The sequence below is a fragment of the Argentina silus genome (genome assembly GCF_951799395.1).
Source record: "Argentina silus genome assembly, chromosome: 2".
In the NCBI taxonomy this organism is placed as follows: domain Eukaryota; kingdom Metazoa; phylum Chordata; class Actinopteri; order Argentiniformes; family Argentinidae; genus Argentina; species Argentina silus.
In genome coordinates, this window is record NC_139656.1 from 6401131 (window position 1) to 6414609 (window position 13479).

A 13479-nucleotide genomic window follows, 5' to 3' on the forward strand; every position below is an offset into this window, starting at 1 on the left:
GGAGCACGCTATTGCTCCTCCCCTTATCATGGAGATAAACAATCCCTATCCACCTCTCCCCTTACACACCCAACAAACTACCCCCATCATGAAGACATGAGTGATCCATACTGTGCTTTGTCTGTGACTCACTCACTGTGGAGACTACAGTCAAAAAAAGACTTTGTTTGTCCTTTTGTAGCTGAGAGATGATGAAATTAAATGTATGTAACGGCTGTTGGGTTTGGGAAGAGCCATGAGATGTCCACCATAGAACAAGGATTTTTAGAACATCGAACCTACATGTAAAAAGAACCTCATATTTTTGAAATGAGTTAGAAAATTAAGATGGTTCTTGATGTAGGTAGGGGCTTCCTACTGGTATGCTGTTCCTGCTCTTCCTGACACTGTCTCCTTTACGGAGGCCCTTTTGGCCCAAACAGCGTGGACAGATAACGCACACACTCAGAGGACTCCTCATGAACGTGCCTGATCCTCCTGTATCCGCTTGGTTGCTCCAGGTAGAAGGTGCCTGTAAGCACAGGTCTAGGGTCAGCTTATCCTCACACAATCCTAACCTTAACCAATAGGAGAGAAAATTGAAAACTGACCTTAGATCAGTGTCCAGGGGCAGCCTTTCAGTCTGTGGGAAGGCTATTCTCTGATTGGACAACACAGTCACAATAGAGGAGTCATTGTCCCAACATTTATACAGCACATTTTAAAGACATTTCCTTGTACCAGTGGGGGAGTCAAGTGTATATTCTTATGAGAAATCAGGTGTGTGTGGGAGACATTTCTGGACACTGAGGCAGAATTTTTTTGTAAATGGTCTTTGTCAGCAGTTTTATTGTGATAAAAAAGAAAATATATATTGACAGTGGAAAATACAACTTTTAGAGAAAAAAATGTGTTGTGTGTGTCTTCATTCTGCCGTCTTGGTGCTCTGTATGACCTTGTCGATGAGTTTGCTGACCTCTCTGTGTCGCGTCGTGGCACGGCTGATGCAGTCCTGCAACTTCTCACCTGATAACGAGGTTCCACCTGGGAGAAAAGAGGGGATAGCAACAACAGTTGACCACAGAACTTTGACATAAGATACTTTTTGACAGTCCTGTGTATCTTACGGCAGGGGCTAACTATAGGTGGGTTGGTTTAGGTTAAGGGGTGGATTTGCCTTGGGGTTGGGACTGTCTGAGATAGGGGAGGTGTTGATTTGAGACAGGGGCGAGGGCAGTCTAGAGGTTGGGGTTCATTTGGGACTGGGGGTGCTTCTCTGACCTGGTTTCTGGAGGGAACAGAGACGGCCCTCCTCGTCCGTTACCACAGTGATTTTGGCTGTGGACAGGCTCTCCTCCTCAGCCGTGGGGTCCACAATCATTATGGAGCTACACACACAAGAGAGCATGGTTACATGCATACATACTTACATACATAAGGCATTTCAATAGTCTATACTAGCATTCTATACCCAATCTGCACTAATCTGAAGATGTTTGATATAGTAAAGAACGTTTGTGTGGAATATAGTTTAAAAAATCTAAAAACAATGGTGAGGACCCAACCCACTCATCTTCAAAGCAGAATATGTTGTCATTATAGGCTTTACTGTGGTGGTTATCCTTATAGGTATGAAAAGCCACTCAGTGAAAATCAATGAATGTGCGATGAAACTGAATATATCATTGAGAGAGAATGATGGATAGAAACACACTCGTCAAACACAGCAAAAGTGGCGCCCACAGGATGTTTGTGAATATTTAGACCACTCCTCTTCTCCATATTCACCACGGGCACATCTGTATCTTTGTTGAAGGTGACCTCTGGAAGTTGTGCTGTGTAACACAGGGGGGAATATTTACTATGCAAACTAAGCAATACATTATTTTTCCTGAATAGTAAGGTCAGAATGAGGAACACTTTCAGGATTGGGGCGAATTCCTTTTCAATTCCATCAATTCAGGAAGTGTTTTGAAACTCCAATTCAATTCCGAATGCTTTTTATCTTCAATTTACAGAAGAATGTAAAGAACATACGGGGAACATACAGTGTACCTCAATGTATTGAAAAGTAATTGAAAATGAATGCCTCTTTTTCAATTACCGAATTGGAATTCAATTCACTCCCAGAACTGATGGAATTAAAAAGGAATTCTTCCCAACCCTGTACTATATTTATTTTGTGTACATTATCATTATCAGACAAGACTATTCCTTTACGCTGTGCTGATCACAGCCCTATGATTCTCTGAGATGGGAAAAAGTAGCACAATGAAAAGCAGACAGTACTTACCGTTCTTCAGAGCAGCCAGCAGGGCAATGATACAGACATCCAACAGGTTTCCATCGTAGTCCAGACACATGAGGTCACAGTACAGAACCCAGCAGAGCTGAGAACCAGAATCATATTGCAATATTGCAAAATCCAAATCATATGACAATATCGACGTACAGTAGGTCAGATAATCGTGTTGCAAGAAATAACTTTACCTTTCCTTTTTGAATACACAGTTCTTCTTTCTGTATCACGTCAGAGCTATAATGCAAAGTCAAAACGCTGGTTATGTCATTAATGTTCTATTAAACCGAACTGAAGCCAGAGCTAGACAAAAAGGCCTGTGTCACCTCTCAATGATATCAGCGATGAACTGGCTGGCGGCCTGGGCCTGCTCTCCTGGCGGCCCTGGGCGGAACCTTGAGGAACACAGCGGTGGCAGGTCCACATTGGGCACTGAAACACACACAAACACTCCAGGGGTCACACAGAGGTCACACTTATCCGGTGCATTGATCTTCCATTGAACATACTCTAAACAGTAAACACTCACCAATGTAACCTTTATTGGGCGCATCCACCGATGGGTTTGCCAGTTCCTTCAAGAAAGAAAATGTGAAATCAGTTAAACTGCTGTAATCCTCATCAAGGCTCTGCTTTGGCTGGGTTGTTCATTGAGGAAGGAGAGAGTGGAGTGTTTATCAGTTACCGCTTTAATGCCACACATGACAGTGGTGTTCCCAACTTTCACCAAGGCTGAGCCATCTGCTGTGGATATAGAGCCTAGAAAGAAAGACAGTGACGGAAAAGAAAGAATTGACAAAGTTAACAACAAAACAAGAACTTTGCGAACTACACGCATTACTGACTCATATGATGTTATAGCTTACAGTGTAAATACTTATGCTCACCTATATTCAATGTTGTGGTTCTGAATTCCCCCAGTTCCCTTCCATCAGGCCGACAGTTTTCTTTCTACAGAGAATAATTCTGCGTTTATTATGCAGGAATTCATATCCATGCTGCGAAGGTGTTCAGTTCAATATAATAAAATTAAAAAAACAAGTGTTAAACTGTTATGACTTCAACTACTAACCAGAAAACTCCTGTGATATTCCAGGGGCTCGGCAGTTCTGTGGATGTAAAGGAAGTGAGGTTACTTAGCTACTAGCTCACTAAATTAAAGTGTGCAATGAATCGACTAGAATGTGATGGAGACCTGATGGGGCATTTGATGATAATATGATTGCATTTCTTGAATCTGTGGCTTGTTGAATGGACTACATGTCATGCATAACCCACGCTGTCAGGAAAACACCAATTCTCCTTGAGCGAGCAGACAGAGATAGCAAATCATATCTGTCAAAGCTAAGTGTCCTTGACAAATAAATTATTACTGTGGATTATTTTATTACTGAAGCATGCACACTTACTTGAATCCAGCCGCCATGATGTTTTGATTAACCACGTGATTTCGAACGATGTTCTGACGTCAGAACGGAAGCCGCAGGTTCATTTCGACAGACGGCTCATTCTATAGATATGTTTAAACATTTAGTTAAAATATGCAATTTAGGCAGATATGCTATGGTCCTAAAACACCTTTTCTCATATCCATTGACTTTACTAGTACATTGACGATTATGTATGAGGACTCCCGGACAGTAGGGGTCGCAGTGTCTTTCGATGTAAACGCGTGCAATTGATTTGGGCTCTCTTGCATCAATTTGATGATGTAGTTCCTTGTGGAGATACTTCCGCGTAGGTGTTTCTCTGTGAGTGGAAGCAGGAAAGTTCAATGCAAACCGGCCATGGTTTTCTGTTGTAACTTCAAAACACCCTCCTTACTCGGTCCCCTAACAGCGGTTGTGTGAGAGACGTCGAGGACGGAACAGTACAAGTTTGCAAGCTAGCTAGCTGCTACAGCTAGCCACTCCAGCCAGTTACTGACTGTAGTTTAGTGTGTGTGTACTGGGGAATGGATCATGGATTGCCTATGTGAATTGATTCAGTGTTTGGTCGCATTGGCAGCGGCAGGTCTGATTGTGGTATGTATTAGTCAGTATTTAATTTCCATAGTGGTTATTGTGTGTGTGTGTGTGTGTGTGTGTGTGTGTGTGTGTGTGTGTGTGTGTGTGTGTGTGTGTGTGTGTGTGTGTGTGTGTGTGTGTGTGTGTGTGTGTGTGTGTGTGTGTGTGTGTGTGTGTGTGTGTGTGAGTGAGAGAGAGAGAGAGAGAGAGATGTTTAGTCCAAGATGACTCTGTGGCAGTCATTGTTATTCCATTGACAGGAGACAGCTTTGTGAGCATTCTGAATGAGAAAGACCCATTCACGCACTATCTCATATAATATCTAATGTATTTGTGTTTACACTGAGGCTGAATGACTTGGCATCATATGTTTTACATTTTCATTTTGCTAATTCATCTCAATCCCATTCTGATTCTCTTCAGGTTCTCGTAGTTGCACATCTTAGTGCCAGCATGGTGGACCTGACACGCCATGAGAAGGAGAAATACTTCCTTACCACCGCAGGAGAGAAGGAGCCCTTCCCCAGCCTACACGACCCTCACTCCCGAGAGCTCTCTGTGGTGGTCCCGTCCTACAACGAAGAACTCCGATGTGAGTGATGAATCCCCGTCCCAACTACAGTAATCGCTACACATTGCTGTAAAGCTAAAGCTTTGCCAAACCTGTTTGGTCTGTCACCTTGTCTTTCGGGCAGTGTTTTATTCCAGTCAATTAGGGTACGTCACTGGATAAGTGAACATCCAGGAAAATGGCTAACAAACTACTCTTTCTTTTATGTCTTCACCTAATTGTTTGAGACCTTCAAAGTGGATTAAACATCCCCAACATTAGCCTAGACTTGGTATTAGGCAGGTTCAATTCCAAGTGACAGTTTGCTTCTTTGCATTTGACCCAACCTGGTTCCCAGACATTGTAATCAAATAACTTGTGACTACAGTAGCAGGACACATGTTGAACAACAGGAATGTGTATGTCGTTTCAGTGCCTGTGATGATGGAAGAAGCTATGGAATACTTAGAGAACAGACAGGTTCGTGTTCTTCTCACCTTCAGGTTGGGAAAACTGTTTTGAGGCTATTTGAAGCATCCATCTGCCCCTTGTTAAAGAGATGCTGCAGGATTGTTGTCACTAATTATTTACGTAAAATGTTTGCTTTAAGAGTTATTGCATGGTTCATGATATATACACAGACCTAAGTTTAAGGCCAACAAACTTTTGCAAAGTACATTTTGCCCTTCTCTGTCCAATCAGGTAAAACAGAGACCCGTTTTTGTCTCATGAACGCTAATTTTAGAACTAGTGGCTGAAAATGTACACAAAATCCTGTAACAGCTCTTTAATATGTATATGATCTGTCCTCGCTTCCTTCAGTGTTTGAAGTGGCCAGCAGGTGGCGGTGTTGTAAATGAAAGGTTTTGTACCAAGGAACATTCATCTCACATCCACTCATTCCTCCGCACAGAAGCAGCATCCATTGTTTACCTATGAGGTCATTGTCGTCGACGATGGCAGTAAAGACAAAACCACAGAGGTACCCTGTTTCTCAGAAATAGCATTGCTCAATACAGACTGTTACGTAGGTTCTGGCATCCTTTTCAATGGTGATAAACAAGTTAAAATATCCAAATGTCAGACATCACTTTAATAAGAATAGTGTTGGTGTCATATTGTATGAAAATATGTGTTTAATGAGATGATGTTTAATGTGTTTGTGTGTCTTGTCTTCCCAGGTTGCCTTAAAGTACAGCCAGAAGTATGGAGCAGACAAAGTGAGGGTCCTGACGCTGGTGAAAAACAGAGGGAAGGGCGGGGCTGTGAGGATGGTGAGAGACGTGCGCAATTCTAACTGTTTAATTCGAATGAGCTTTATTGGTATGAAAATAGCAATCTCATGTTTCGAAAACAATGTGTCCTCAACATCTCTCTCCCTCTCGCGTCAAAAAGTCAAAGTGTGTGTCTCTCTCTCTCTCTCTCTCTCTCTCTCTCTCTCTCTCTCTCACTCTCACTCTCAGGGCACTCTGAGCTCTCGAGGGAAGCTCATCTTAATGGCAGATGCTGATGGAGCTACAAAGTTTGCTGACATTGAGAAGGTGGAGGCCGGCCTTCACAACGTCAACCCTAAACCGGTGTGTTTATGAGACACCTGTGTGCTTGACTTTGTCAGAGCAAACTTGACGAAGCGAAAACGCGTACTGTAGTTCAATCAATGTTCTTAATCTATGTTCTGTCATGGTCATTCAAGTGTGTAATATCTCTTTGTTTTTTTGATGCTGAGTTATTCCTGCTGGAATCAGCACCATGAGGAGATTGCACAGCTGTGCACAGGGCTTTCACCTTTTTGTTGTTTTGCCTTGTGTATTTCACCTGTTGCACAAGAGCAATGTAGATGATGTAAATGTGAAGTTGCCCTCCTGCCATTCTTATGGAGCCTGTCTGTGTGTTACAGGAGAACATGGCCATATCCTGTGGGTCCAGAGCACACCTGGAGCACGAAGCAGTCGCTCAGGTACTCGCGTCTGTCTGTCTGTCTGTCTGTCTGTCTGTCGATCGGTTGACCTGTTAGTCCATCTGTGTCTCAGTCTATTGGTCTCTGTGTCTGTCTCTCTGTGTCTGTCTCAGTCTATTGGTCTCTGTGTCTGTCTCTCTGTGTCTGTCTCAGTCTATTGGTCTCTGTGTCTGTCTCTCTGTGTCTGTCTCAGTCTATTGGTCTTTGTGTCCGGCTGTCTGTTTATGTCTGTCTGTGTGTGTGTGTGTGGCCAATAAGCCTAACAAACTGACATGTTGGTATTGCGCGTAGATTGATAGTATAAACTGCCTGTTTCATTTGTGTCTCCATGGTAGCGGTCCGTGTTCAGAACGTTCCTGATGTACGGGTTCCACTTCCTGGTGTGGTTCTTCTGTGTGCGGGGAATCAAGGATACACAGTGTGGCTTCAAGCTCTTCACCCGTGAGGCTGCCTTGAAGACCTTCTCCTCTATGCATGTGGAGCGCTGGTACAGTCTCACCTTACAACATCACACACACCCTATACAAACAATGACTGGATGGTGGCTTTGTTTTACACCCTTGTTCTTGGCACACTACAGTATGAAAGCAAGTATTGTGTGTGTGTGTGTGTGTGTGTGTGTGTGTGTGTGTGTGTGTGTGTGTGTGTGTGTGTGTGTGTGTGTGTGTGTGTGCGCGCGAGATCATTGGAGACTGTTTTCGTTTGTAATCCTGTCATAGTGAATGTTGTTAAAACTTGAGTTGAAAATCACTTTCTGTTCTACCTCAGGGCCTTTGATGTGGAGCTCCTGTATATCGCCCAGTGCTTTAGAATCCCCATAGCAGAGGTGGCTGTCAACTGGACAGAGATAGAAGGTGAGTTTTCACATGCCTATGTATGGTTTGCTCATTTAGAAACCCTCAATGAAAATCATTCAGGGAGAGGGTATCTACTAAAGCTGGGCTGGGTTGTCTCGGCTCTGTTCAACACTGCAATGTCACAGAAATATAACTGACTAAATGTACTGTATTTTTGGTTTCTCAGGGTCCAAGCTGGTGCCAGTGTGGAGCTGGCTGCAGATGGGTCGAGACCTGGTGTTCATCCGCCTACGTTACATCACCGGTGCCTGGAAACTGGAGTCCCCACACAAGACTGACTAAGCCAATCAGCCAACCCCTTCACAGAGACAGTCTGCGATTGGAGGCAATGAGGCCCCTGATTGGACAGAATTACTGTACACTGTTGGTTGTCAACCTCTGTAATCAACAAGAAGCTCTTTGTACTTTTGAATGTTGTCATTGGTGCGAGAAATGATTGACCGTTCCTGGTGGTCCCGCCCATTGTTAGGTTCTGAGCAGTTTATGGTGTCCATGGTTACACGCGAATTGCCGTTGCCACGGTTCCCAGCACGTACACTGTATGTCAATCCATGTACCATGTTACTCATTTTTTGTGTTGTGTCAAATCGAATAGTTTCGGGGAAACAAGATATTGACAATGTAGTGAATTGTGAAGGGATCATATATATTAGTTTGGGTTATTTTTGTTATTATGATTTGGCCAGGTGAAACTGAAATGCCATTTTCAGTCAGATGTTTGTAGTGGAGGGACCGTATCATAGACTTATTGGATTGTATGCATATGGCTGAAGATGGACTGGACAACTTGAACCAAATAAAGAAAAATACTGATTAAATATTTCTTAGTCTTCATTCCTGTATCATATGCTGTGTAAACTGACAAGGTCAACACATGAATGCGCAACACTTATTCCAAATTTGCTGTTCATGGGTAAGTCATGTTATTACAATTGCAATTGCAAGCCCTACAGCAACCATCCCATTGTGATGGAAAAGCTGGGAGGTACCAGTTTACAAGCTCCATTGACACTATCATAGCCAGTATAATAAAGGCATCATGTTGTCCGAGTTCAGTTTAGAACATTGAGCCTGTGGAATTCACAACTGTCTACATATTCTACATACAGACTCTTGGCTTGGTGCAGTTTATTTGACTTCTCAAAATGTTCCTATTGTCTTTTTTTCCTGCCTATCATGTCATATTAGGAGGACTTCAGAAAAGTCTCCACAGAGAGTTCTTGTGGTTGAATAAATGAAGTCTCCCCGTAATTTACTGTTTTCTTATGCGAGTCTGAGGTTTGGCGCAGGGCTGGGGCTCGCGCTAATAATGCGGATGTCTCCGTGGGCCGGCCGCCGCGATCCCCGGGGAGCGCATCCTGTTTGCGTCCCCTGTCTGTCTACTGCGCGAGTGATAGAGAGCCATGAGAGTCAGGAAGTCATTTCCCCTGTCCTTTTTTTTTGTTGTCTTTTTCGTCTCTCTATCTCCTTTAATCTTTGAAGAGCATGTTAATCCTATTCAATAACTTGGGAAATTGTTTCATTTTAAGATTCTATGCAATCAAGGGATGATGATTGATCAATTTCATATGGACCCCCCCTCCCTCCTACTCTATGTAACACACACACACACACACACACACACACACACACACACACACACGCACACAGCGCGCTTCATATGCTACCTTGATCATGTCGCACTGAGTTCCCTGGCCCCCTCTAAAACTATGCAAAGGATGATCCATCTGTTTGTTAAAATATGGTTTGAGAGCATCCCTCGAAATGGATGCGCTTGATATTGGAAGTATTGTTACGTTCCACAGCAGTTGCTGTAAACTGTGAAAATGTCAAACTTCTAGACTCACTGTCGCCAGCCGGGCTTGCGTCATTAACTGGACCAGTCACGGCACTCACAATACGGAATGTATTCATCCGCAATGAAAAATACTTCAGAGAAGCCTAGTTATGTAGACTGCCACAATAATCGATAACAATAGCCTAATAGGGCGTTTTTAATATAAATAGACTGCCGCGCTTATTAAAGTTTAGCCTATAATAAGGCGGAAGCTTTAGGTGTGTTTTCGTAGAAGGGTTATGTGTTTGCAAATTATAGACTGAAGAGCACAGGTGCCTTTCGTTTGTGACCTTTTTACTTGTATCACAGGTCCCAGTATAGCTTTAGAACAGTATAGCTTTAGAACTCTTTCAGGGAGACAGTCTTAATGTATTTTTGTGAATTGACATACGCTATACGACCAATATCCCTGATGTTCCAATACATCCGTGTGAAAGAAAGGAACATGAACGTGAACAAGTGTTCATGGATTGGAATGGTAAACCTCTTATTGACATTTTTTGCAACCTTATTATGATGCATGCATTTGCACACAACGGCCTGCCACACGTCCGGTCTGCCACACCCCTTCCACAACAACCTGAATCAGATGTTCACGGATAGGCATACAACAACACGTTACACAATATATGATCATGTTTCAGTGTGAAAAACACAACGACTGACTGGAAAAAGGTAAATACATGTAAACCTGGATGACAGTGAAGCATGAGTTGAGTTCAACTATGTAGCCTAGGCTTGTTTATTAAACTAATTTTAAAATATGTGGTTGCACAAGCTGATATATGCCTGTGTGGTAGGTGCGCAACTGACAAGAATGAGCAGCGCGCACTTTAATTGTTCTCTCTCTCTCGCTCGCTCTCACACACACGCACGCACACACGTACGCACACACACACACACACACACACACACACACACACAGACACACCGCTGCCCGTCTGAATCTCTAAAATCCTGGGAAAGTTCCAGGGGCAGGCGGAGGGATCTCGCACGCAGGCGCTACGGCTCCAGCCAGGCTGACGCCGGGGTTGTGGCGCTCGCTCGGCTCGAGGAGGCTCCGGGCTCTTCGCAAACACGCTCCACACCTTCTGCTCCCCGTTGAGTTGAGCTGCGCACTGTGAACACATCACAGAAACCGGACCGGTCATTCACAACAGTGCTGTGTACACTGGTCATCACAGCAAAGGTGAGACAGTTAATATGAAGAATAATAATTATTTCAGGTGTAGAATTAGTTCCGTTTTGATTATTTATAGTATGTTGTTTGTTTATTGAAAGTCTGAACATGTGAATGGAATGTTGTTATAATTATTGTGACATAGGCCTAGTAGCTCACATGACACGACGTTTGCCATTATTTGTGTAACTTCAGTTTAATCCTAATTGATGCAATATGCTACCTACATATTACTTATTAGATTATGTTTTTTTAATGATTCAGAGGATCCTATGCTGTGTCACCATTGTTGAAACAGTTCAATTTAGAGAGATGATGTTGGGATGTGATAGTGTGTGTGTGTGTGTGTGTGTGTGTGTGTGTGTGTGTGTGTGTGTGTGTGTGTGTGTGTGTGTGTGCGTGCGTGCGTGCGTGCGTGCGTGTGTGTTAGTTTACCTTTGAGCTCTAAACCATTGTAGGTGTGCTCAGCGCTGGGAAAGACCTCAACATTTACAAAATAAAGTCATAGTAGTAAAGGGAAACTGGTGTGTTTACTTTAGGGGGGGGGGGGGTGTCCTGATGATAAAGCATTAGGTAATTAAGCCTAGCCTATCTGAGCCCGTAGACAGAGTGACGCCAGTTGCATACAGGATTCAAACAAGAACAGCACAGATTGACAGACGCAGCGAATTGAAATGTGCCTTTGCGTATGAACTTTTGGCAACCTAATGTAATACTTTTGTTACATGAAAATACGTGGCGTCACATTTCTGTCATGTTGATTTTATTTCATTGGCGTAATTCTGAATGTAATTTACCGTGAATAAAAGGGGTAAAGTAGTTTATGTGCTCGCTCTCCAAGGAGCGCCACGCGCAGCCTTGAGGAATGAACCTCAAGTGCCTGCTGCTTACAATCGTTCCCTCCGCATTCTTCACATTTTTAAGTGTCTGTCCTCATACTTTTATAACGATTCATTCAGATTCAAATTGATGATAATTTATTTAATGTCCCAGACATGCTCACTCACACAGAAAATAAACAGCAACCAGGGATTTTTGGGAAGCGTGGGATTCAAACCACAGGTATTCTCTTGACGATTCTATAAATTAGGCCTACTGGACAACTCTACTGGACAATAACCACATTATTTCTCGCCACTAAGAGTAAATGACCATCCACTTTTGTCTGAGAAAGGGAAAGAGAGAGAGAGTGAGGGAGAAGAGAGAGAGGTGCTGCCAGTGGTCTCTCCACCATGGCTCTTTTGGACTTGTGACCTAAAGCCATAGCCATATCTCCTAGCTCTACAATTTACATTGCCTGTACAGTAGCTTATTTAGGGCGAGAGAGAGAGAGAGAGCCTGCCTGCCTGCCTGTCTGCCTGGATACAAATGCCTCAGTTTCCATGCTGTGTGCCTGCCTGCCTGGCTGTCTGTGCGGTGCGAGTCCTGTGATGTGAGCTGGCTAGACAGTAGGGCTCCTGCCTGTGACATGGCATGATCATAGAATTAGCATGCATAGAAAAGGGTTTGTATTAACTCAGTGATTCCTCACTACTCAGGCCTACTCTATTTGTTTTGAATCTATGCTCAGGATGGCATTGGTACCATTGTATCTTATAAATTCATGATCCCGTCATAATTTGATTAGCAATGAAAAAGAGGCCGGGGGGTGGGGGGGGTGGGGGGGGGTAGTCCTGAAGGTCAATGTGCTTTTTCTCTCCAGAGAGAATCAATCAGAACAATAAGAGGGGTTGTATGGTTGCTACTATACTGGCCATTAAAAGAAAGAAAGAAAGAAAGATGGACTGTCTTGTGAGAAATTGGGACTGCTGCCTTGGGATGTTATGCAAAATGCACTGTCAGTAGTCAAGTCCCCAGGATGCAATTGTACAACTGCCAAACAAACAGTCATACTGTCCTGTATTTATTTCTTCTGACATTATGTTTAGATTACATGCATACAGTCAGTGAAGAAAATTGGGCAACAGAAGTTGTTCATGACAGGCATTTTGAAAGTATATTTTGTTTTGCTTTATTCTTGTCAGGCTGTTGTCATGAGTCCAGCTTCTTCCTGCAGTCACAGCCCAGTGGCCCAGGCTAAACGCCCCTAACAGACTTAATCCCAACTTCTCTTTTCTGTTTAACCTCTGAATCATATCCCTGACCTGTGCTCTGTTTCAACGAAATTAGCACTTAATACCGGCTCTCGCTTCTCTTCCCAGATGATAGAAACCTGATACAGACTTCTGGCTGTGTAAGGAAAAACATTCCCTGTAGGAGGCTCAGATTCCGGCCCGACCAGATTTGTACTGTGCCAACACAGAGGGAGGGTTTAGGATTCGCTCCGTGGTGGCGGCACTCCAGCTTTCCCACCGACGCTCCTGTTCCCCCCACTCTCTGGAAGTCGCAGCGGAACTAAATACCTCAACCTCTGTTTACATTGACTCATCACACTCCTCCTCTATCCCTCTGTTTCCCCTCTCTCTCTTCCCCTCTACCGGTGTCAGCATCCATCTGGCATTTTATTCCTCTATCCCCATTCTCCCTCACTCCTCCCTTTAACGTGAGTGTCCACCCCTACATCCATCCATCCATCCATCCATCCATCCAGCCATCATGCATTCCACCACCTCCATCACTTCGCTCTTCTCCTTCACCAGCCCAGCAGTGAAGCGACTGCTGGGGTGGAAACAGGGAGATGAGGAAGAGAAGTGGGCGGAGAAGGCTGTGGACTCCCTTGTAAAGAAGCTGAAGAAGAAGAAGGGGGCGATGGAGGACTTGGAGAAAGCTCTCAGCTGCCCTGGACAGCCCAGTAAGTCTCTAGAATAACAGAGG

At 43.8% G+C, this 13479-nt stretch overlaps 3 protein-coding genes across 5 annotated transcripts in view; 2 read left to right on the plus strand and 1 right to left on the minus strand.

Annotated features, from left to right (window-relative positions):
* Positions 1-93: 93 nt before the first annotated feature.
* On the minus strand, positions 94-3764 carry exosc8 (exosome component 8). The gene is made up of 11 exons (XM_083697330.1): positions 3688-3764; positions 3351-3387; positions 3166-3229; positions 2964-3037; positions 2808-2853; positions 2605-2710; positions 2470-2515; positions 2273-2369; positions 1694-1814; positions 1261-1367; positions 94-1023 (listed from the first exon to the last, which is right to left on the minus strand). The coding sequence occupies exons 1-11, from the start codon at positions 3702-3704 to the stop codon at positions 905-907; spliced, it is 834 nt and encodes a 277-aa protein (XP_083553456.1). The 5' UTR covers positions 3705-3764; the 3' UTR covers positions 94-904.
* A 253-nt stretch (positions 3765-4017) lies between these two features.
* On the plus strand, positions 4018-8086 carry alg5 (ALG5 dolichyl-phosphate beta-glucosyltransferase). The gene is made up of 10 exons (XM_083685886.1): positions 4018-4302; positions 4708-4876; positions 5268-5314; positions 5748-5816; positions 6016-6108; positions 6298-6411; positions 6732-6791; positions 7127-7278; positions 7560-7645; positions 7815-8086. The coding sequence occupies exons 1-10, from the start codon at positions 4240-4242 to the stop codon at positions 7928-7930; spliced, it is 969 nt and encodes a 322-aa protein (XP_083542012.1). The 5' UTR covers positions 4018-4239; the 3' UTR covers positions 7931-8086.
* A 2365-nt stretch (positions 8087-10451) lies between these two features.
* smad9 (SMAD family member 9) overlaps positions 10452-13479 on the plus strand; it is an 8264-nt gene continuing 5236 nt past the window's right edge. For 2 of the 3 annotated variants that reach the window (XM_083665060.1, XM_083665062.1), the window contains exons 1-2: positions 10452-10674; positions 12867-13456. In XM_083665060.1, coding sequence (XP_083521186.1) covers positions 13261-13456 — 196 coding nt within the window. In that variant the 5' untranslated portion in view covers positions 10452-10674; positions 12867-13260. Of the gene's footprint in view, positions 10675-12499; positions 13457-13479 lie in introns of those variants that run through there. The other variant, XM_083665061.1, reaches the window with a different exon arrangement.